The sequence below is a fragment of the Carassius gibelio genome, chromosome A18 (genome assembly GCF_023724105.1).
Source record: "Carassius gibelio isolate Cgi1373 ecotype wild population from Czech Republic chromosome A18, carGib1.2-hapl.c, whole genome shotgun sequence".
In the NCBI taxonomy this organism is placed as follows: Eukaryota; Metazoa; Chordata; class Actinopteri; order Cypriniformes; family Cyprinidae; genus Carassius; species Carassius gibelio.
In genome coordinates this window covers 8753384-8777014 of record NC_068388.1, presented here as the reverse complement: position 1 = coordinate 8777014, position 23631 = coordinate 8753384, and the positions used below count along the sequence as shown (strand labels likewise).

Sequence of the window (23631 nt, the reverse complement as noted above, 5' to 3'; positions counted from 1 at the left end):
AAGAGGCTGAGAAAGGGCTCCTGGGAGCTGAGAGGTTCATCCTTTCATTGGCCTGCAGTACCTCCAACACAACTGAAACAACAGCCGACTGTGTAAGGCAAAGGCTTGATTTGATCCCTGAGCCGGAAGAAACAACTTATAAACGTATGATTAGTGTGGGAACATATTCAGGAGCTTTTGTAACAGCCATTCATTCTTCATTGTTGCTGCAGGGCCTTTTGCTTGTCCTGGGACTTGTAAACATCATCAGTATCTGTAAAGACTCAGACCTCAGGTCAGACATATTGAGTCCCGGGTGGAATGTAGTCTGCTTATTTAACCGAGGGAATTATTTCAATATTTTATTTTATTTTATTAGGTAGATTTATTTATTTATTTTTGATCAGGACAAATACAATACTGGCAAAACTTTCTGAACATTGATTTCTAAATATTCAGGTCAGATACAAATGGGCAATGCTTTTTTACAGTGTCCTTGTTATACGTTTTGTATTACTTTAGTAATAACAGTAAATTATAAATGATAACATGCACCTAACCTAACCCAAACCCTAATACTAACCCTATAATAAGTACATGTTGTTAATTAACATTACTCAGTGCTTAAATGTATAATTACAACGTAACAAGACACCATTAATTAAAGTGTAATGAGAAATTGTATTGACAGAGACAGTTTGTCTTGATCAGAGAATTTTCCATCCCAAAGTGACATTTATTTTAGTCTCTTTTAACTCGCCAGCTGCTCAAAGTCGTTCCAACTGACAGCCTTTTGCCTTAAGCATTGATTGATCATTGCAGAAACAGTTCCTCATTAACTAAAAGGCTGATGTCCGCCAATGCTTGTGACCCAGGGAACAGCGTCGGGTTAAATGATTTTTCCTGCAGAAATTGGTCTGGAAGCCTCTAAGGTAGAGCCTTTTCATTGTAATTAGTGCAGACTCTACAAACGTACCCACAGGTGCTATCCTTTAAAGCAAGGTTTTTGATTAAATTTCTATTATTAGACACAGAGAGCTTAAGCAGAAAACCAAGTTACTAAATGGTCATTTTGAAATCCTCATGCTATACCCGAGGGGAGCTGTCAGAACAAGGAGCAGAAGACTGTATAGAGTGGCAATGAGTCTACAGTAAAGGAAACATGGCCATAATTTCATATTACATAAAATCGTTCTTAATTACATCAAAAGACAGATTTAATCTGGTAAAACCCTTTGTAATGTTTAACAATTGCACATACATATAAAATAAGATGGACATTCCTCTTTTAATTATAACAATTTGTAATAAATAAATATCAACTAAGAAAAAATGCTAAATATTATTATATACTACTGTTCAAAAGTTTGGGTAAAGTTTCAGTAATATATATATATATATATATATATATATATATATATATATATATATATATATATATATATATATATATATATATTATTAACAATATGTTAATTCACCAAGGATGCAATCAATTGATCAAAAGGGACAGTAAACACAATATTTTTATTTGAAAAATATGCTGTACTTTTGAACCTTCTATACTCATCAAGGAATCCTTAAAAATGAATAATGGTTTCTAATCAATCAATCAATACTTTTTTCAGTACTGATAAGAAATGTATATTGAGCATCAAATCACCATATTAGAATGATTTCTGAAGGATAATGTAACACTGAATACTGGTGTAATGGCTGCTGAAAATTACAGAAACAAATTACATTCTAAAATATATAAAAATAGAAGTTACAATAAATGGTAGCGATATTTCCTGCAATAAAACGGAGAAACCTCATCTTAGTTACAATGCTTTATTTCAAGAACGACTTCTGTAGTTTTAGTGAGGATAATACATTACTGTACAGGCACATAGATGTAAGGCCTGTGAGAAGGATGGATGATCTTTTAGGAAGAGTTCTTTTGTTGGCAGCGGTGTGGTGCCACCCTGGTGTTGTGAAATAGCCGGGTTATCGCGGACGTGTGACATCGGCCTGATTCACAACACCAGCTGCAGCACACACACCTCTCACACCAGTCCATGAGGCGTCAAGATGAATCTTTTCCCTCCATGTCTTCTCCTCCAGGTTCCAAACAACACAGAGTTCCCATTTGACACATGTGATGTACTGATGCTGGAAGACTGGATAAAAATTATGTAAGGACCAGATTTGTCTTTGCAGAACAGGTGTTGTTCAAAGGGTGAAATAAAGTTGAAACAGCCTGATTGTTGTGCATCCAGTACCTTGAATTCAGGACAGTGCACTCTAATATTAATGCAGCAGCTCCAGATGCTAACGGTTAAAAATGCAAAGCAGAGCTTGGAGGGAGCTGGAGCAGACACTGCAGCCAGCCGTGACAAAGCCAACACGTCCATCTGTGTGCGCTACGGGCATTTCCTCCATAACCCACCATCTGCTGAGAGAATCAATGTCACACAGACACATGCATACTCTCATAACTCTCTGAAAGGGTATAAACACTCCCTGTCCAGCCACTTGTTTGTACAGTAGGTTTGTTACAAAACATACATATTTTAATAAATTAAGTATGACCCAACCAAAACATATACAGGGCTCCCACAGATTTTGAGCAATGATTGACTGATCTGTAAAATCTTAAGCATGTATTAATCTTAATTTCAACATTTACTAATACATGATTTAAATCAAAAGTTGTATCTGTTAATATTATTAAACAGACCCGAGCTAATAAAAGTTGCATTTTTAAAAACTAACAAAGATGAATACTGTAAAAAATGTATCACTCAGTGTCAATGTATTAACTAATGTAAAGTGTTCCCCTTAAAAGAAATATTAATGCTCACAAATCACTAGATTGTGAGTTTTACACTACACAAGCTCTATCAAGAACAATGCACAGTCAATAAAATATTTCAGAAGAACTAATGATTAGTAAAATGTATAGCCACTATAGGAATCTCTGAATTTATTTAGTTTCTATGCCTTTTCCTTTTTTCTTTCTTTGAGAACCCTGTATATATAGTACACAGATTGTTGGTTGCCTGCAAATTCAGTGACTAATCTCAAAGTTAATAATATAATAAAAAATACTTATTGTCATGTGCACATTGATTGTTTGCACTAGATTTCTTATTGGATTGATTTTGGATTTTGAGAGGGATACACTTCATGTGTATTTGATTAGTTTCATATAGCCTTTTATATGAGTCTATGGCTTTTAAAATGAAATTGACATGCAACTGAGATTGAATCAACTAAAAGGGAAAATGCAGGACAAAATGTCACATAAAAAAAAGGTTTATGATAAAAGAAATGAAAATGAAACAAAACTGAATTTCATTCTTTTTTATTTCAAATAATGGAAAAAAAGCAAATAATATACAAATTTAAGATGATAAAAGTAATGATGGAATGAGGACAATGAAAGACAGCTGCTGGAGAAGGGTGGAGTGGGGAGTTTCAGTTCATTAGGACCTCCATCTGAACCAATCTGGCATTGGTATCTCCAGCCATCCGATACGGAATCATTCCCGCAAACGTGATCAGAGCCCGGGCTTGACTGCGCAGCAGCTGCAGAGAAAGTAGAGATAATCAGGATTAACATGTATCATCATAGTGTGTGTCCAATGAATAAAGGACTCAGGATTATCTTTATAGTTAATTAAGCAATCATTTTATGTTTTCAAATGTGTCTTACCATGTCTCTGTCCTCTAGGGTACGCTGAGCTCTTCCTGGTGTGCCTGCTGCAGCCCCTTTTAGACGCTTGTACTGTGTGAACAGGATATTCATCGTGGCCAGCAGAACCTCTGACAAATTATGTCTCACCTGTGGAAAGATTAGGACACAATTGGAGAGAATGTCATGAGAATAAAGGTCTCTATTCTGCTCATTAAAAAAAAAGAATAATGTTTCACAATTATACAGACTACATTTTAGTCAAATCAACCAAAATGCCAAGATTTGAAAACCTTGTTAATTTGGGGTCACCTGAAACAACACAACAGCTTAGCATTTGAAATAACAGCAAGTAGGTAATTTCTGCTAATACTTTCAGATCTCTTACCTCGTCGCTGAAGTTCCTGAAGGCCGCAACCCGTTCCTCAACGCTCTCCTGACTTAAGGGAACCAGCTTTAGCCTCTCAATCACCTGACACAGAATGGCACAAAAACAAAGTTTAATGCCTGGCAGCATGTGCCCAAGGTCAGCAGGGGTCTTATAGGAGACTTACATCGTAGGCTCGGTCTATGTGTCCGGCGTGATACTCATCAAAGAACGTCATGAGGTCCAGAAGCAGGTAGAAGGTGCTGTCCACAGTCTTCTCCCCGGCTATTCCATTAGTACGGTACCTGTGCTCGACATACAAGAAACCATTTGGTGTTCAATGAAACCACAATCTAAAATATTCCATGATGGAGGTTCATTATGGAAGCCTGTTTCTGTCTCAACATTAAAGTAGTTGTGAGATAAGTTGCATTTGCAAGATATGTCACAGTTGCAAGAAACCGTCACTTTGAAAGAACTAGAGTTGCATTTGGAAGAAATAAATCACTACTACAAGAAACAATGTTGCAACTACAAAATATAAAGTCACAGTTGAGAGATCTAAAGGCACTATTTTGAGATACTGTATAAAGTTGCAATTAGCAAACAACGTAGTAATTGAGAGGCAAAGTAGTAATAGTTATTGGGATTATTATCAGTTGGGAAAAATAAAGCTGCAATTGTTAGATAGTTAGATTGACTTTAATAGTTTTAAGATGACTTTGTACAAAATGCTCACCGTTCAGCAATAGCCACTGCCATGTGTTTGAGTCGCTCTTTGTTGGACTGGGGCTCGCTGACTTGAGCGATAACTGGACTCAACAGTTTGTTCATCAGCTCCAGAACCTTATCAGCATTCTGATGCAGGAAAGAAAAGATGCTTTAGCCACAATCATCATGAGATTAATGAACCCAACAGCACATCACAACCTATCTTACCTTGGCTAACTCGTACAGTTTGACGGCCTCCTCAAACAGCCCCTTGTTCTCAGCCTCCGATGCCACCTTGGTAATGATGGCCCGCGTGTCTCCGGCAAACTTGTCAATCACTCCGGGCTGAAGGGATTCAAACAAACCCTGGTTAGAGCTGAGAAAAATCTGAATGCACAATGCTGTTGTCAAACTGCATTGAGCATGAAAGGCCATATTGTGATTTAAAGGCTTTGAGACAAAAGCAATTCTCCACAACCCTGGAAGGCTGAATGAACAAAATATCAAACAAGTGTGTGCACAATGACTTAGCAAGAAAAAACTGTGGCATGTTTGCTTTCTACAAGTCAAGTGATGTTACAACAGAAGCCTCCAACATACCTTTCTGCTTCCATCTTTTTCAAGTCTTCCAAGAAGCATATCAAACTACAGAAAGAGTTAATTATTAACAGAAATTATGTAATGATAAAAGCAATTATTATGCAGAAACGTTTCCTGCAATGAGCTTGTTTCTTACCTCCCGACTCTCGATGACTAGCTCGCTGACACAGCGCATGAACATGTTTTCTCCTTGACTGTCCTTCTCATTCCTGTAGCCAATCAGAGAACAGTGATTGTGAGTTTTCACTTAGTAAAGTACAGCGATTATGCCATTTGTAGCGCGAAAGCACTTGGACCTGCAAAGGAGCGTGTTTGCTTTGTGATACGCTTGCAAGCCCAGAAATAAAAAACCTTTAGAAGATCAACCGTTTCCTTTTTGTAACGGTGCCTGTGAGGTCTCTTAAAACAAGGGGTTGAGTTAGCATCGAATTCAGGGTGCATGGAACAGGTTTAATTATTCATGGATCATTCATGGAAGGTTCTGAGTTATTCATGACACTTTAATCTCTTCTCAGAGAGGGATTTCTCGCAGTATTTTCAGAGAAAAAGACATGACTTACAGTTCAGCCACTGATCAAACAGGAAACGAGCTAATTTTAGAACAGGTCTGGTGTGGGGAAGTATAGATTTGCTCAAGAGCTGTTCAACATGACTGATTTGAGATCAGCTCTTGCAGCGTGTTACCCCTAAACGACCCAATAGCATCAGCTGGGGTCCGATCTTTACCGGAGGAAGTAGAAATACTGCAGGGCCTCTCGTGGGTCTGTGGACTCAAACTTGCGAGTGTAGAGCATAAGCAGCCTGATGAAGTTGAGCCTTCGCACCATTGGAGGATCTCCAGCTTCTTGACTCACTGAGAAGAGACCATAATCTCTTTAGAACAGAATCCGGAAATCATTTTTTATTATCACTCATTGATCAGAACTTACAGAGTTGTGCACTCTGGCCTGATGATTTGAGCAGCAGTTTGAGTTCATACAGCACCAGAGCTACGTGAACGGCATGGCTGCGCAGACGCTCCACTCGGAAAAGGAACACTATGGCCGCCTCAAACTGTGCAGTCAGGAAAAGCACCTGGAAGTACAGGAATGGCTGTTGGCTGGCCGAGAAATGGGACTCACCTGCAGAAAACAATTCAAATAATGCCAAACACCTTTATGAGCGTTTGGGATAATCCAAAACCACTTACAGAACAATATAAACGACTTTGGGAATGTGCACATGCAAATGCAGCCAGCAAGGATTTGTAACTTAAGGAACTTGAATGCTTCTTTAAGCGAGTAATAGGTTCCACATAAATCTTCCTCAGCTGTGAAGTGCTTAAATAGGCTGTTTCATTTCCATTTGCATGAGTTGAAATAATCCCCTCGTTTAAATTGCCGTTAAAACTGACATATTAAAATGGCGTTGAAAAGACCCTGCTGCAACTTTGCATGGAGCTTAATGGCAGCGCAGCTGGGAGTGAAGGAGTCTTATCAGCAATAGAGGGAGTCTTAAATGTGGTGTACTGCAGGAGCGCCGGCGAGATAAGACTGACTCATCAGGCAGGTGGAAGAAACTAAGCGGATGCCTTTTTAAAACTAGGCGAGGAGAAGTTTAAGCCATGAGAAAGCAGCACAATAGCATACACTTTTATCTGGGCTAGGCACACTGGCAGAGACTGAATAGGGGGGGTTTGCATGCTGACTAACTTCCTAGTCTTTCAAATGCCCATTTAAATATCTTCCTTTAGGACTCAAGTGAATCTAAAGATAAGGGGGGTGATTTATTGGCTGCATGGAATAATTTGACCTGAGTTGCACTCGTTGAGAGAGACCACTTGTTTTATAGAGTTGAGATCTCTCTGAGTCCTAATGCATTAAGATATATTGCCTGGATTTTGTAAATATAAAATTATTTACAAATATAGTCAACTTAATCCACTATATACACACACACACATATATATATATACATATTATGTACAGGTGACTGAGTCTCACCATAGTCTTCCAGCAGCTGTTTCTGAAGTTGGGCTAGAGTCATTCTGTCCTGAGGGGAACTGCTCCCCTCCTCATCAAAACACACTTGATTCAGCTGGTGGTGAACACAGAACATGGCTCAAAACATTAGCAAAAAATATTAGCAAGAGTGTGAACTCCGACATACAATAAAGTCTGTATCTGTCCCTATATCTGACCTTAAGCCACAGGTAGTCTTCTGTCTTATCGGCCACCTCTCCATGATTGTCGCCAATGTCGCATTTGCCGATAAGGCAGTAGACTGCACGCTTGTAGGGGTCGGCACTGTTCCTCAGCACACGCCGGTAATGAAGTCGGAGTTTATTCTCTGTTGCTGGAGACAAACTGAGAAGAACAGTGCAGTTGAACAAAAATGTATATTGAATCGTTAAAATTTTTTACTGAATTATTCAGTTTTAAGATAAACTTATGCATGAGAGATGAAAAGGGAGCAAGCTGGGTCAAACACACAAGAGAGAGAAGTAGTTACCAAAAACAGAGGAGAAATAGTCCTCTTAGGATGTGATCTAGTTTTTTTTGTTTTTTTTTTAGGGTGTATGTGCGTTCTCACCGTCTGTCGGGGCTATTCATGTACTCCTGAAACCAGATCTTAAAGTCACCCAGTTGATGCTGTGCCCTATTCACCACCTGCATGGCGGCAGACAGGTCTCCGCAACGCAGGCAGAAATAGATCAGAGCCCAGACTGGATGTCCCTCCACCTCGCCGTCCTGTTACACACATACACACACTGCAGGGTTTATCCTTGGGTCGCACTGCGTCCATTTACCCCCTTTTTACTTTTAAGTCTGGAATAAGCTGCTTATTGGCCCATGCAGGGAGAAATCCACTGCTGTTATCTAAACTATGGCAAGCCACACTCTGCGCAGTTCACTCGAGAGGATCTGCAGTGAAGGCATCTAGTCTGTATGATGTAGAGCTGCCTGTGCTGTGCTGTGTGGCGAGGACACGTTCTGCTGCAGTACCTGCATGCCAGGCAGCGGGGTCGGCAGCTTGATGTTCAGAAAGCTGCATACGAGCTGATAAGTGCCAGGTACTCCACCCAGCTGAGCCTGGTGCAGATTCCCAAATACAGTGACCAGAGTGTAATTTTTATAGCTGCAGAAGAGACACACGAGCAGTCAATTTTTCTAGTGAATAAAAGTACATCCTGGGTTTACTAACTTTCTGACCAGTGAATTTAAATGTTTATTCCATAACCCTATTGTAGTTTGACAGACTCATTCAAATAAATTGACTAAAAAGGATTAGTTCACAAACCTGAACTCATTGTCTAGTAACCAAGTTTTAAATCAACATAAGAGCAAAATCTTACCCTTTAAATATTTTATTTCCCTGAAACTAATTGTATTAATTTCCCAGATATTTCCAGGTTTTCCATGACCGTGGACTACTGTTAAAAAAAGGGTTTGTCAGTAAGACTACTACTTTTATTCAGCAAGGATGCGTTAAATAGTTCAAGCTACAAAATATTTTTTTATTTCAAACAGAAGCTTTCTTTTAGACTTTCTATTCATCAAAGATATATATATATATCATTGTTTCCACAAATATATTAAGCAGCACAAATGTTTTCAATATCAATAATGATAAAATTGATAATAATAAGAAATGTTTATTTAGCAGCTAATCAGCATTAAATTTAATTTTAAATTATTATTATTTTTTTAATCATGTGACACTGAAGACTGGAGTAATGGGTGCTGATAACACTGCTTTGCAAAAGCATATTCTGAATTGTACAACCAATTTCCAGCATAAAAAACTGGAAGTCTCTAAAGAAAGTAAATTAAAAGCTTTTACTGTTTTTTTTTTTTAAACCCTTTTTTTTTAAAATAATGATTTTTCATTTTAAATTAAATTTAAAATCAATAATTATTAGAATATTTATTAAATAACAGAAAACTCTCTAATTTTTTACAAAAAATTGACAATCATAAAAATAAAAAATAGCATAAAAACATTTTTTGCCTATACTAGTAATCTCAACGTATCTACATCCCTACTTAAAATTGTCCCAATATTATTTCTCTGTACAAAGAGCAAGCTGGATTTTCTTTCTCTCACCTGTTCTCCAGGAATTGCAGGGCTTGTCTGACAAAGGCCATCTGCATGTCTACAGACACTCGACTCTTCAGCGTGTCCTTTGCCGGCACCAACAGAACGTCTGTCATCTGCTTCACCATGAGCCACATGTCTGACACATTCTGCGAGCACATGCACAAACAACTTTACAGAATCGCTATTAAAGCAATAACCCTCTAATATTTCTGAGACAAAAAGCACAGGAAGGAACACACACTGAAGCCAGGCCGAATGCGACATACCTTATCATCCAGACTTTCGGCTACTGAGGCACAGAGATTTCCCAGGTTTGGGTGAAGATGCCCATTTACTATCTTCTCATTGAAGATATAGATCTAAACGAAAAAGTAAAAATGCAAATGGTGAATTAAAGTCAAAGACTGATTGCTTTCTAAGGCTGAGCTCTCCATAGGTGTATCCGCTACGATCTGGAAGTGAAGTGAAGGATGACAAAAAACAAAACAAACAGGATGAAAATGTTTAGAAGGTCTTGGAAAAAGAGCATAAAGACCAGGAAGATGACTCCGCAGGCGATATGGCGACACATGATTAGAAAAAAAGGAGAAAGGCAACAAAAGAGATCTGAAAAAAAAAAGAGAACAAAGGAGGAGAGTGAGAGACGGTCCTCCCTTTTATGGACCGATTGGGAGCTTACCCATCAAGCTTATTTCCAGCCAATCAATTTTTTCGATCAGTCGAGCTAGGCTTGCAAAACACAACACATTTATTCTTGTGGCTAGTTAACTGACTGAAAGTAAAGCTAAGCTTAATTAAATGAAAAGACGTATTTTTTTACATGTCTTATAACTAAGATTGCTGATTTATTAGTGACCATATTGATGTCATCCAATTCTTCCTCAGTGTGATGTTTCAAAAGTAATTCTACTGATTAAGTTCATGCAAGTATTGTTATTATACACATACACCAATAAATAAAATGTAAAAAATGTTTAATAAAGATACTTTTTTCTTTTTTCTTATTATACGTGTGCTTATGTTTGTATGTATGCGTATGGCTTTCTACAAACCTGTCGGCTGTAGGCAGCTTCCACACTGTCTAGTGCACTGCGTCCTGGAACTCTGACCTCGCTCACAAAACTGGGCTGTGGGGCACATAGCAACTGTCATTAAGGCACACAGAAAACTGTCTACACAACAAGACCAAATTAATATTCTATATGCGTGTAGGTGTGCATGTGTGCGCCTGTAAAGGCGTGGGTTTGACAAGTGCACAAGCTGCATTTCTCTCAGAGAGTTGTTTTAATCTAAATGCAGCGACCAATGTAGCGTGAAGCTATTGTGAAGAACATAACTCACGCTTGAGAGCACACAGCTCAGTACTGTGAATACACACACACAGAGAGAGAGAGAGAGAGAGAGAGAGAGAGAGAGAGAGACAGAAAAACCTTAAATTGTACATGTGGAGATGAATTTATCTCTTCCAAAGAAAAATGTCACATGTACTGAGAATAATTTGACATAGATAAAGCATATGGTGCTTTAATTGAAATGATTTCCAACTCTCTCTCTCTCTCTCGCTCTCACACGCACACACAGACAATACATTTACAATTACATGAACAGCCCGTCAAGAAAGCCACCGAGGCGTTGTAGTTTGTGTGACTATGCAGCGGGGAGGGGGCGACCCAGGCGGGTGGTACAGGAAGTGTACAGCAGGTCACACATGGAAAATTTAACTGCTGTTTAATAATTAAAGGAGCAGGGCAGCAGTCCAAAACCTTCTAGAGCACAAACATATGTGTGTTTGTGTCCAAATTCACACAAACACAACATTCTTCCTTAATCCTTTATAAAAAAATAAAAGTAAAGACAAAAGCATATTCTAAGGTTTCGTCATCAGAAAAAGACTGTCTTTGTTTTCCGTAGATAAGACTATTGTTCTGTTTAAGGACATAAAAGTGAAACATGCTGTGTGTTTTTTTTTTCTGCTATATATTATTTAGAAGAGGAGTGCATGCCATCTTCAATGATTGATGTTTTCTACATCCTTCCCTCTTACTCACCTCTCCATTTTGTTACAGCAGAGATGTGAGCAATGCTGCCAAAACAGCATCTATTTTATGCATAATACCCTCTAAAAGCAACCAACGCCATCCCATCTTACTGTCACATGACTGACTTTTTTTTACTTTAGTATGCTGTGAGCATGTGAATATAACAAATTAGATTTAAAACTAAAAATATATCACAAAAATGTGAAAAAAAGCTCAATCTCTCTCTATATATAATACAAAAGTATAAAAATATAAAATGAAACATATCTATATATAGTTAAGACTAAATCTCTATATACTCAAAAATAAAACTAAATCTAAATACATATATTTATATTGAATGTAGATTTTGTTTATATCAACATGCATACGTCATACATAAGAGAAAAATATATTTTTATAATAATCCATTTGGTGATGCTAGTTCTGCATAAATTACTTTAATGCCAACTGAATGATAACTTTACATAACGATTTGAAAGGACAATCAGGTTTAAATGTCATTTTCTGAAAAGAACTACAAGAAAAGCTTTCGCCAGATAAGATTTCACTGAGACACTCAGATTCAGGCCAAATGTACCCACAGGCTGGGTGTATCATGCCAACAGATCTGAACAAGCTCCTTAGATGCTAAATGAGAACAAGTGTACTTCACAGATACGCCAATTGTGTGAAGTGAGGTGAATGTGTGCTATTCCATATCATACAAGGCAGTTCATACCTATATATCATATCTATCGTGCATGTGTATTGTGTTTCATGTGGCGTGTTGTTCCTCAGACCTCCACTTCCTAGCTGAAGTCCAGTGCGTCCTCTCCAGCTCCCAGCAGGGTGTGCAACACTCTCTGCTTCACCTGCTCCCACTGCACCAACATAGAGTCTCTGTGGTACTCCTCCGCCAGCAGAAATGTCTGCAAGAAAGCCAGAACGAGTGAAATAGAGGGAATAAGGTACAAATAACACATAAAAAAAGCATGTGGACAATGCAAACTACAAAGCCTTCTGCACATATTTAGGTTACTCAACACGTGACGCATTAAAAATAGCTAGTGGAGTAGAAGGGAGCAGCCTCGATCTGGGAAACATGCTGTGCACAATAAGCGCTAACGGCCACCACTATCTTCACCCCTCCCCCAATCCCACCTTCAAGGCACAAGGAACGACGAGAGCTGGGCCTGGGGAGACTCAAACTGGGTCTGGCCTGCTAAAGCCCGGATGCGTGGAGGCCTCGCTAATGGAACTGTGCCGCTATCTGGGTCTGTCTTCACGCCTACTACCGATTTAGCCCGTACCCTGATTGAATCCAAAGACCTTTCGTCTATTTTACTCCGTCCCGGCGGATCGACGTGTGATAATTGCGAGTGTTCTAATTAAAAGGGCTTCTGAACTCTGGAGGAACAGATTTTGGAATCAAGCATAATGATGGAGGGAGGGAGATATTACCAGTCTGAAGTTAATGTGAATCGGGTAAAACTTAAAACAGGAAAAAACACTCAAGGGCTTTTTGTTTTAGGGGGAAACAATAGTTTATGGCTTTATAAGCACTTCAGGAACTAACTGTACTCCAGATGATTTTGCTAGGTCAAAAAAGCTATTAATCATCCAGCAATTTACTTTACTCTCACTTGGGGTTGAAAATGAATACTTAAAAAAAAAAAAAAAGGGAAAGTACAAAATTGGCTTTGGAAAGCAGAATAAAGAAATTACTCGCCAGCAGCTTTATTAGGAACTGCAGTTTTAAATGGTTTATGCCAAATTTAAGAATGATCGTTCGACACATGATGATGTAAGAGACATGCAAGATTCAAACCAAAACCGTAGAAATGGTCTGCTGAAGAAAACTTCAGGTTGCTAAGCCTAGTTTGTACCCTCTATGAGAGAAACGTATATCCTAAAGAATAAAATTGGTTACATATATGGAATATTCCTCATATTAAAACACAAAAACAAAACAGAAAGCGGAAATAATCTGTTTTCTGACAGGTACCATTATAGATGGTGACTGGCTGTATCACAAATATGCCTAAATATGGAACTAAATAGTTTCACTGTCACAAGGAATTTATAAAATTCTAAATATATAAATCATGCAAAACATAGTTAAGTGGCCTGTAAGAAATATTCCCACATATTTTACGTAGATTTTTTTTTAAACAAAGTGTATGGCAAAAAGTTGTTTTTGATCCTGCTAGTGAGGGATCTAAATTTTCCTGTAGTTCTTGAGGACCCAAAACTTTCACCAGAGACATGTTGTCACACAGGCCATCTGTGTCGTGAGTGTAACACCTCTTCTTTGGTGAGCAAATTATCCTCTGTCCATCTCTTTGCTGACATTCCTCATCCTAAGAGGTTTGATGACTAGACTGAGAGGATAGATAGATAGATGGGAGATTAACCTGGCAGAGAGCAGCTCACTGCTGAGTAATGGATAATAACAGGTGAAAGAGCATGTTTTTACCTTACTGACAGAGGCTGAAGAGGCAACAAGGGGAAAAAAGGGGGATTTGACCTATAACCAAAAGATCTACAACCTCTGGCAACTCTCAGTAGGAGACTGTTTAAAAGGAGCTTTCAGATGAATTGTGCAAATTTGAAATGAATACGGGATGTAGTTCCACTGAAGTTTCTGCTGTAAAGAATCCTGTTCATTTTCTCTACACTGAACAAAAAGACATGGTTTGATAGACTGGATCTATCAAATAAATGGATGTAAAAGGATACAGAGAGGTAAAGGAAGATGCTCACCCTGCGGCGTGATTCCTCGATGGCTGACAGCAGTGCATTGTCTCTTTCGTTCTTCAGAAAGCCCTGGAACAAGAGACACGGCATGGAGGTTAAACGTACTGCAACCTACTTTCCTCTCTTCTGCATGCAGAGCACACGCCCTCTCTCTCCCATTCTCACTCCTTCCCTCCATACTTCCTCCAAGACGCAAACGCCACAGGCCAGAGATGGAGAATTGCCATCATTATCGAAATCGCTGCTAAAAAAAATATGCTTAAAATCGACTGCAAGAACAGTCGCCCAAAATGGCCATTCTCGACTGGTCAAAGTAGGATCGTTCACTACATTCACTAGCAAATATACTGCAAATTAAAAAAAAAACACCGCATTCATGCAAACAATTTGTAAACCACATTTCTACACACAGACGTCCATGAAGGTATATGGAAAATGTGGTTCAAACTGCTTGGTTTCCACCCATCTACCGCTCTCGGACTACCTTTAGGACACTGACAGTTGAAACCAGACTAAACCCTGACTAGAATGTTACACACTGGAAATCATAAAGCCAACAGCTGCTTATATCTAATTATGGGCCATCATCATCTAAAACGTCATCTTTTTTTTTGATCACAGATGGAAAATGCACACTTCAGTAACCTCCACGGATACACAAGCTACATTATCTGGCTGGATGCTAAGTGTGCAGCTCGAGCAACCTATATGGATGTACTAGGAGCGATCGTAACTTGATGTACAGCGGGGTAACGAACACTCACACACACCTGCATTTGTTTTGATTAAACACAGAACAGAAAGATCCAGCAGCTGATCCTGAGGACAGAGAAGTCATTGGAATGACGTGCAACACACACACATTGAGTGGGGGTTGGGATAGGGAGTGGTACTGATGGAAGGAAGAAGCTGGTTCTGATGGGTTTAGAGGATCATCAGACCACTGAAAAGCCAATATTCGAAAGATGCGACCTCTGAAATGGAACCTACAACCACTGCATTTTATTATTACAACAAGGATGGAATCAAAAAAGTATCAGGCACATTTTCCAGATTTGATTTTTATTGAATAAGGTCATGTCGTGAATAACACATCACGCTACCGCCAAAGATTAAACATAGATTTGGAGATGTTTCCTCGATTTCCTCAATAAAATTGCTTCATTTTAAAAATTTTTGCCACAGATCATCATTTACACCCTTTTTATCCAAGTCTTCAAGTTAAAGCCTGACCTACCCACCCACCCCCAGTGCCTTCCTGCTCCTTTCCTTCCACCTCTGAGATTACAAGACCCCAATCACCCCATCCACACTCTGACTGACAGCTGCAAATGAGGATTGATTTATTCTGATTTGGGCAATGCGACATCTAAATGACGCATCTGAACGAAAGCGCCGAGCTGATGGATACGGAGATGTAAAGTGGGTGGGTGTTTCATACTTAGCAGCACTATTACTTGCTCAGTCACCATGCCTCCAACCGCTAGCTACAGAACAGTGCCCCCTTCAGACATCCACACTCTGCATCAAGTACCCAAGAGCCACTAGCCGACAAAAGGAACACATTTTATATGGATGATTTGGGTCATGCTTTAACCGAAAAAATGCTTACTACATACGGTGAAGCGTGTTATTACATATAGCACTTTAAAAAAAAATTTGTCACATTGAATAGAAAAAAACTCAGAAGATACTAAACTACATTTCTGATGAATATTTTGAATCATCGGACCACAGAAAAATAAAAGTGTCACTAAAGGCTGCCATTAAAGCAGCTACACAAAGTGCAGATAACATAGGTTGAAAGGAGGTTACATACAAACCATACAATTAAGCACCATGTATTTTTGGAAAATTCAAGGTGCAGCAAATATTGAGCGAGTTCGATTTGGATAAAAACAGTGCATCACGATGAGCAAAAGACGACATTACTATAGGAAATGTATACATGTTCAGTAAAGACATTGTAATAAATGCAACAATAAAGAATTCATACATGCAAACGCCTTCTTGTTGATTTACATACATTTTGAAATTAGGTATAACGCATTTTTAGCAACATCTAGCAGGAAATATGACATGGATTGGCATCGAATGAAAGACATTCATGCATGCGCTAACCGATCCCAAAGCATTTCCTTTACTTCTGAACAATAAGTAGTAGTGAAGGAACCCCACCCTAACCCCACCACTTCCTGTGTGACAGACAAGTCTTCATCCTCCTCCTCCTCCTCCTCCTCCTCGCCATCTTCATCATCCCTTTGGAGAAGGTGACAGTCTCATCTTTTGGACTAAACCAACTGACCTGAGGCATACATACTATAGCGAGCCTATCTAAAGCATGTGCATTTAAGTGATACTCACTTATGCTCTGGTTTAACCTGCAGGGAAAGTGCTGCTGAGAGGTGAAAGTGTCTGGGAGCTGAGTGCCCATCCACTGCCCATGGCATCTCCGTTTTCCTTGTCTTGCAGAAGCAGGCCGGTGCATTTTTAGGGCGTTTCTGACCTCCTTCGCCAGAGGCCCACACTGTCTCTGCCACATGCACTCTTCTTTACCTCAAGGCGGCCCAGTGGTCTGAACCTAGATATGAGCCACGAGCAGGGTTACTGTGGGCTGCTTTATTGTCGGAGGCGGAGCGTACCAAGTTGGCCCACAGACACGGGGGGGATTCTGAGGAGAAGTCATTATTCAACCTGATCCATGCGCTTGTTCACCATCAGTCGTCCACCCCTCCTCATCTCTCCTCCAGCATCTCTGCCAGCCTCCTCTTTCACTCTCACTCATTTCTTCCTTTTTTTAAACATCTCTGCATCCTTCCTTTTTCCTCTTGTGCTAGCGCAATGCAATTATGGTAATGGATCCCCCCCCACCACACACTCTCCTGATGGCTTTCGACATCCTGTCCAGAAACTGGGCTAATAATCCTCTTAAGAGTCATGTTTAATTAATGAGCAGAGTGCACTGACCAGAGATCAGACTCCACATGTAGAGCTATTTACACTCATCCTGCACCTAGTGTTGTGTGTGCTTAGATAATACACTCTGATGCGAAGGCATGGTGTGGGAAAGATGGAAGTATGTGGAAGTGCGAGTTAAAGCAAAAGATGAGATGCATCATCCGATTCTGCGTCATTTCGCTCGGGTAGTGCATCTCCTTCAAGTCCATCATTTAAAGTGTTCGCTTTTTCCATCTACATGATATAAGCACCTAAAGCATTCCTGCCTTTGTTCGCATTATTGTTGTGACGTTAAAATAAAAAAACGATTTTACGTAGCTTTTATAAAAGAAACATGTGTGTTGTCGAAGGGTGCACGTTTTCCCACACACGCAAATGCAGAAGATGAGAGAAAGGCAGGAGACTACGCCTCATCAGCAGCGTGCATTTCCTTTGTCTTCAGGCAAGCAGGCAGCTCGGCAGCGTTATATGGAGCACACACAATATACAATTTACACACACTCTGCCACCAGCTCGCAGGGTCGATGCACATCTGGATGCCTCGGCACAACTGTAATAGTTAAATTATGAGCACGGCTCCTGCAGCATCTTTGTTTTATTCAGTAGAGGGTTTAATGTGATCCTGAACATCTTTTCAATAGGTGACTGCAACGGCGGAGATATGATACGAGAATGAAGATGATAAATGGAAGAGCAGTTACACAAGTTCAACAAAAGGGAGATATTCAATCTCATAGCCCTTAGAGTCAATCTGAGTTGTTCTGAAAATGCTAGAGAGATTTTCAGCCACACACACATTCAGGAAGGGAGGGAGGTGAGGACAGTGCCAGGCAGTAAGTGCACTTCCAGTAAGAGCTGAGCCGCACTCTGGCAGGCCCACCGCAAAAATATGTCTGACAAGAAAGACGATGGAGAGGTGGAGGAGGGATAAAGACAGTGAGAAATAGAAGAAGAGAAGAGATAAGTAGAGGAAAGGATGGGTGGGGATGGAAGACTTTCGAACCTTCAAAAAGCGAAAACCAATTGGATCATTATACGACTTGAGTCAACAGTCTATTTTCTATCTTCATTGATAAAATTCAAACAAATGAAAATAGTTCTATCTTTTCTGGTCAAAAGTCATTGAGGACATCATCCAGTTACCAACAAGACACATTCTGTTAAATGTCACCTGTATGTTTTGATGGGTGTGGCTGAGGGATTGTGAAGAAATGGTAAACTTCTCTCTTTTGATTTTGAGAGAAAGAAAGAAAAAACAACAACAACTGATGAGACAAACGCTTAAATCATTCAGAGACATCGACACAATTTCTCAGTTTGAATCCCAACTTGTGGTCCTTTCTGATCCTGTTCCCCTCTCTCCCACATTGCTTGCTGTCTGTTCTGTACTGTATTATTCAAATGAAGCCAAAACAAATCTTTAAAAAAAGATGATGTTCTTGATTGTTTTTCTCATAAAGGCTGCAGAAATGTCCTCGTCTTTTACAGCATTTAGATAATCACCAGTTTAATGTTTCCCAATCTTATGTACCCCACAGCCCTTCAGTAAGAAAAGTGGCCCATCGGCAAGTTTTATTTTTTGCACCCCTCCTCGCTGTCTCTCTCTCATAGGGCGTGGTTAAGGATATTCAGCTGTCAAGCTGATGTCATCAGAAAGGAATGCCATTCCAGAGCAGAAATAAATGTTCAGATCTTGATTAAAAATTTCCAAGACAAACAATTTTATTCAGCAGAATAACTTGCACGTATTAATTGTTCACATCAAGACTAGCTATATGCGCTAGTAAAGTAAATAAAGTCAATTTTGATTTTATGCGGACTTTAAAGATCCACTTAAGATCTTTGAAACATGCAGCATTTTTCTATGTGTTGATATAATTTCAACTAGGAAGACAGGGCATGACATAGAGCAGCAGACCAGCCGATTAAAATGCGACATGAAATCAACGCGACACGGTGCTAAAACATTAAACTGCTTACCTCAAGCTCTTATCTCTTCTTCTTTCACAGCTTCCACTTTTTTCAGCACACATGAAAACTACAAGTGCCAAAGTGTGATTCATCGAGACACCAGGTGCCATCATCGTACAGTCTGTATGTCGTACACAAGTTTATCAGATCCATGTCGCACAATTTGATTTCTAATGTTTTTATGGGATTGCTAAAATCGTGCAGTGTGTAGAAGGCTTGAGTGACGTTCTGAATGCTTATATCTTCTAAATGCTAATTTTGTCATTGTTTTTTTTTTGAGTAGCTTAAAGATAAACTGAAGGTTAATTTACCATGCTGAAAAAAAAAGAAAAAAAAAAGAAACCATTTCGATCTAATGGGGACTTTAAAATTGCATTTATTACAATCACTCATTTTTAAACTTCAGACAATCGATACTGTGGCTAAAAACGGACTCATCAGGTAGCTTCTTTGTAAACTGAAGCACAATGAGAAATAATGGATATGATATTTTATAACTAAGACAAGTTTTACAGAGCCATGCTGCAAAAACAATCTGCCTCTGTCCAGAGTCATTATTTATTTTTTAAGACCGATTAACTGATTTACATTTTGACAGCGTTTTTTTTTTTGGCCTAAATGTGTCATTCATATTTTGTCTAATTAATAAAGCACAATTTATTTCTTCCTCAATAATGATTAAACTTTGTACCAAAACTCTATCGCACATAAATGGCTCAAATGTAAATTTTTAAATTATTTGCAGCACAATAAATGGAGTGACAAGAGCAGTTAAGCCAATAGGCTTTCGTTTATGTCAAATCCACTTCAATATTCAAGTAAGTGATACAATACTTCCTGTGATTTTGTGTAAATACATTTAGGTCTCTACTTCACAGCATTAAAATGTATAATGTTACACACAGGAAAAGTAAACACATTTTCCACTTATGCAGTAAAATCTCTCTAGAGCTAATTTAAGCAGACATGGACAAAAAGCCTCAGACGACTCCAGGTTTAATTTCATGTGGTTTACCAGCTCAGTGTTGACTTCACTGCTGATTCCTGGCTCTAGTGAGCTCACTATTATTCACTAAACCTGTGATATTATAATGCAGTAACCATAAACACCACCCTTTTTGTCCCTATCTGAACCCACATATTTGTCTTTTGGTGTTTTTTTTTTTACCAGAACAGTTGCGATCATGCATTAGCAATGCATGAATTTATATATCGGAATCTACAAATCCTCTGGTATCAACAGCTTCCACATGGGGGAGTAGTAACCACTGTTATGTTTCATACAGTCAGGAAAAATTAAGAGTTCAAATGTGATTTTTCCATTTTCATATTTAGTTCTTTTAACTTACAATAGCAGCTGTCTTTGAAAACACTCAACTCTTAAGCTGTAATGCTCTTAGCTGTGTAATTTTAATGTTTAATTGTTGAAACACGATTAGAAAATGTAATTGCTTTGCTGGACTCACATTTTGCCACATCACATCTCTTGGCCATTAGGCCTACATTACTTTTATAGATGCACTTAGAACTGAATTCAGTAATAACCCACTGCCACAGCAAAGCCACACCTTAGAAAACTGACATATTATAATCCAATTCACAGCAAGCACTGTATAATTTCTAAAGGCTTTACACTTCTAACCTGCCTTCACAAATGGCCAAATCAAAATAAACAACAGGTAATAATGTATGGCATACACAAGTCAAGGTGCAGATAAAAGCAATACAAAAACATGAACAGCAGAAAAACTTGTTGCCATAAAGAGAAACGCATACAAATGGACTGAGAGCAATTAGACCAACCCTGTCTCTGAAGCTCTGAAGGCAACAGCATAGTGTTAATTATAAATGGGCTGAGTGTGGAGATTGTTAAAATGTTTATTTGGCTTCTACTGAGGCTGTCATGCAGGATGCCTGATCAAACTATTAAGATGACATTGCAAAGTACATCGCTAACGGGGAAAATCAATAATAAAAACTAAAGGTTTGGGGTTCAGAACTTATTTACTGATTCTTTTTAAAGAAATGCATACTTTAATTGTGCAAGGATGCATTAATTAAAATTGACAGTAACATGTATAATGTTACAAGAAAATTATATTTCAAATAATTGCTGTGCTTTTAAATTTACTACTAATCAAAGTATACTGAAAAAGCATCACGGTTTCCACAAAAATGCCAAGGAGCACAACAGTCATATCATAATAATAATAATAACAACAACAATCATAATAAGAAATGTTCTGTGCACCAAATCAGAATAATTAAGAATCATTTCTGAAGGATTATGTGACGAAATCTATTCACTTAAAATTCATATCCGCCAACACAGGAATAAATTAAATGTTTGTAATATATTTAAAGAGATAATTATTTTGATCAAATAAATGCAGCCTTGGTGAACATGAGACTTCTTTGAAAACCACAAGTAAATATTACTAACCCCAACTTTTGAATAGTAGTCTATGTTAAGTCATAAATTGTTGTATTAAATTTCTGCAAGAAAAATTGCCTTGTATCAAATCTGAACTTGTTTTTAAAAATGGTAATTGCAAATGACAATCTAAATAATTAAGACTGAGTATTAGGATTTACTTCTCAAAAAATAGTATCGTTTACATGTACTTCGCAATTGATTTCCAATTGAAGCAACTTAAAATAAAGGGGGCATATTACATTAAGTTTAAAAATGAATTTGAAAAATGCACTTCTCAAAAAAAAAAAACAAAAAAAAAAATATGCAAGATGCAACAGTTCAAACAATTACTGCCGTGGCTATATATATATATATGACTTTAAACAGCTGCATCTCAATAGATGCAGAAGGGAGGTATAAAGTATCAAAAGTATCAAAAACAACTAGAAACACAAACACTGACCCAAGTAAAACATGCACTAACCTGAATATCAGTGTCCTTGACTGGCTCAAGAGGCTCAAATGTAGTGGCTGCACTGAGACTCTCAAGACGCTGGGAGATATGGAAGATGTCAAGACCCCGAGAGCCCAAGAGGATGGAGCTAAAGTAAAAAAAATAATAATAATACAGATATAAAGGGTATGCTGACCCAAATGACTTGCCAATTTACATACAGACACCAATCTGAAAACTCACGCTTTTACATCAGCTGTGTCTTGAGAGGTTCTGGTGAGAGTGCGGGAGCGTAGTCGCTCTCCTGCCTGTTGGATCTCCTGTAGGTTTCGCTCAACATGGGGCAACTCAGACACGGCATCCGTCTCTGCCGCAAGCTGTTCTGCCTGCTGCAGGAGTTCCCCAAAGCCCTCAGTATCCATGTCCCAGTACACGTACCACCTGACAGCATCACAAAAGAGTAGGTCTATATTACATGCTGATATTATACACATCATTTATCTTCTTTTATATGCAAGTTGACAGGCAAATTGTCACTTACTACAGCTCATGTCATTACAATAACACTGAAAGAATCTCTAAAAGCTTATTACATTGACAAACCTACAATTTGAAGGCCATTCAATGTCAGTTTATTATGATTGTACAGTAGTAACTGTGGGAATTTCATTGAAATGACATACCTTTATCATGTTAACTTTGGGATGTCAGTGACATGATTACCGTGACTACAATTATTTCCGTCAAATAAGCTGTATCATACACGTACTCATGTATTTAACATACTGTCTTTTATGAAATGGGACATATGAAAGCACACAATATTAGTATTACACTGAATGAATGTTAGCTTGTGAAACAACAGTGGTAAATAGAAATGACTGTCACTTGCTAGCAAGCTAACCTGGCATGAGATGCTGCTGGCAAACCCGTCCCAAACAGACACCTGTCAAATGAGACTTCAGTCAACTAGCTATTAACTAGTTAATCAATTAACGAATATGTAAAAACCCACCACTCTGAATGTGAATCCCAGTAATAGCAGCTATAATAGGATAATCTCCACTTTAGCCGCTATGCTAAACACATCCCCCTCGTGAACTCCCGGGTTCCATTGAGAATGCGCGCTGATTGGTTCAAACAGTTTCTCCCAGAAGCACGCGCGACTCGATAGAACTGTTTTCAGATGTTTCTGTTAAAATGTAAATTTGGAGGAAATAAGCCTTTATTTTTTCTGAAAAATAAGAAAGCTGCAAAATGCGTTTCAATCTGTAAGCATTTTCACATCTTTAGCCTTTACATTTTTTCTGAATTTGTATATGTATTTTTATGTCTGTTTATTTGCTTTACTTTTTGTACCCCCTGACTGCAGTTGTAATTCCTAAATGTCAAAAAAAAAAAATGTTTCTGTTCACAATAATTTCTGTGAGACAAGACTTTATGAATACTTTCTCTTCCAAAAGCACCTAGCAACAAATTTAACTTTTTTTTATTTATTTATTTGGGAACTCAAACGATAAAAGGGCCACAATATACCATATTAATTAAACAAAAACGGGAAAACAAAGATGCCTAGAAGCACATGCATCATAGTAATTAAGTTAGCTGCTATTTATGCTATACATTCAAGTTTAATTT

The 23631-nt window shown here is 38.5% G+C and overlaps 1 protein-coding gene across 1 annotated transcript; it reads right to left on the bottom strand.

The window, feature by feature from the left end:
- Positions 1-1798: 1798 nt before the first annotated feature.
- On the bottom strand, positions 1799-23165 carry LOC127934377 (nuclear pore complex protein Nup93-like). The gene is given in 23 exon segments (XM_052531715.1): positions 1799-3552; positions 3680-3808; positions 4047-4130; positions 4213-4330; positions 4765-4883; positions 4965-5081; positions 5337-5381; positions 5473-5545; positions 6063-6189; positions 6266-6457; positions 7319-7412; positions 7516-7681; positions 7908-8065; positions 8321-8453; positions 9423-9562; positions 9683-9775; positions 10469-10543; positions 12238-12366; positions 14201-14263; positions 22024-22141; positions 22237-22434; positions 22898-22939; positions 23009-23165. Coding segments are annotated over 21 exon segments (2463 nt in total). The 5' UTR covers positions 22416-22434; positions 22898-22939; positions 23009-23165; the 3' UTR covers positions 1799-3441.
- Positions 23166-23631: the final 466 nt, after the last annotated feature.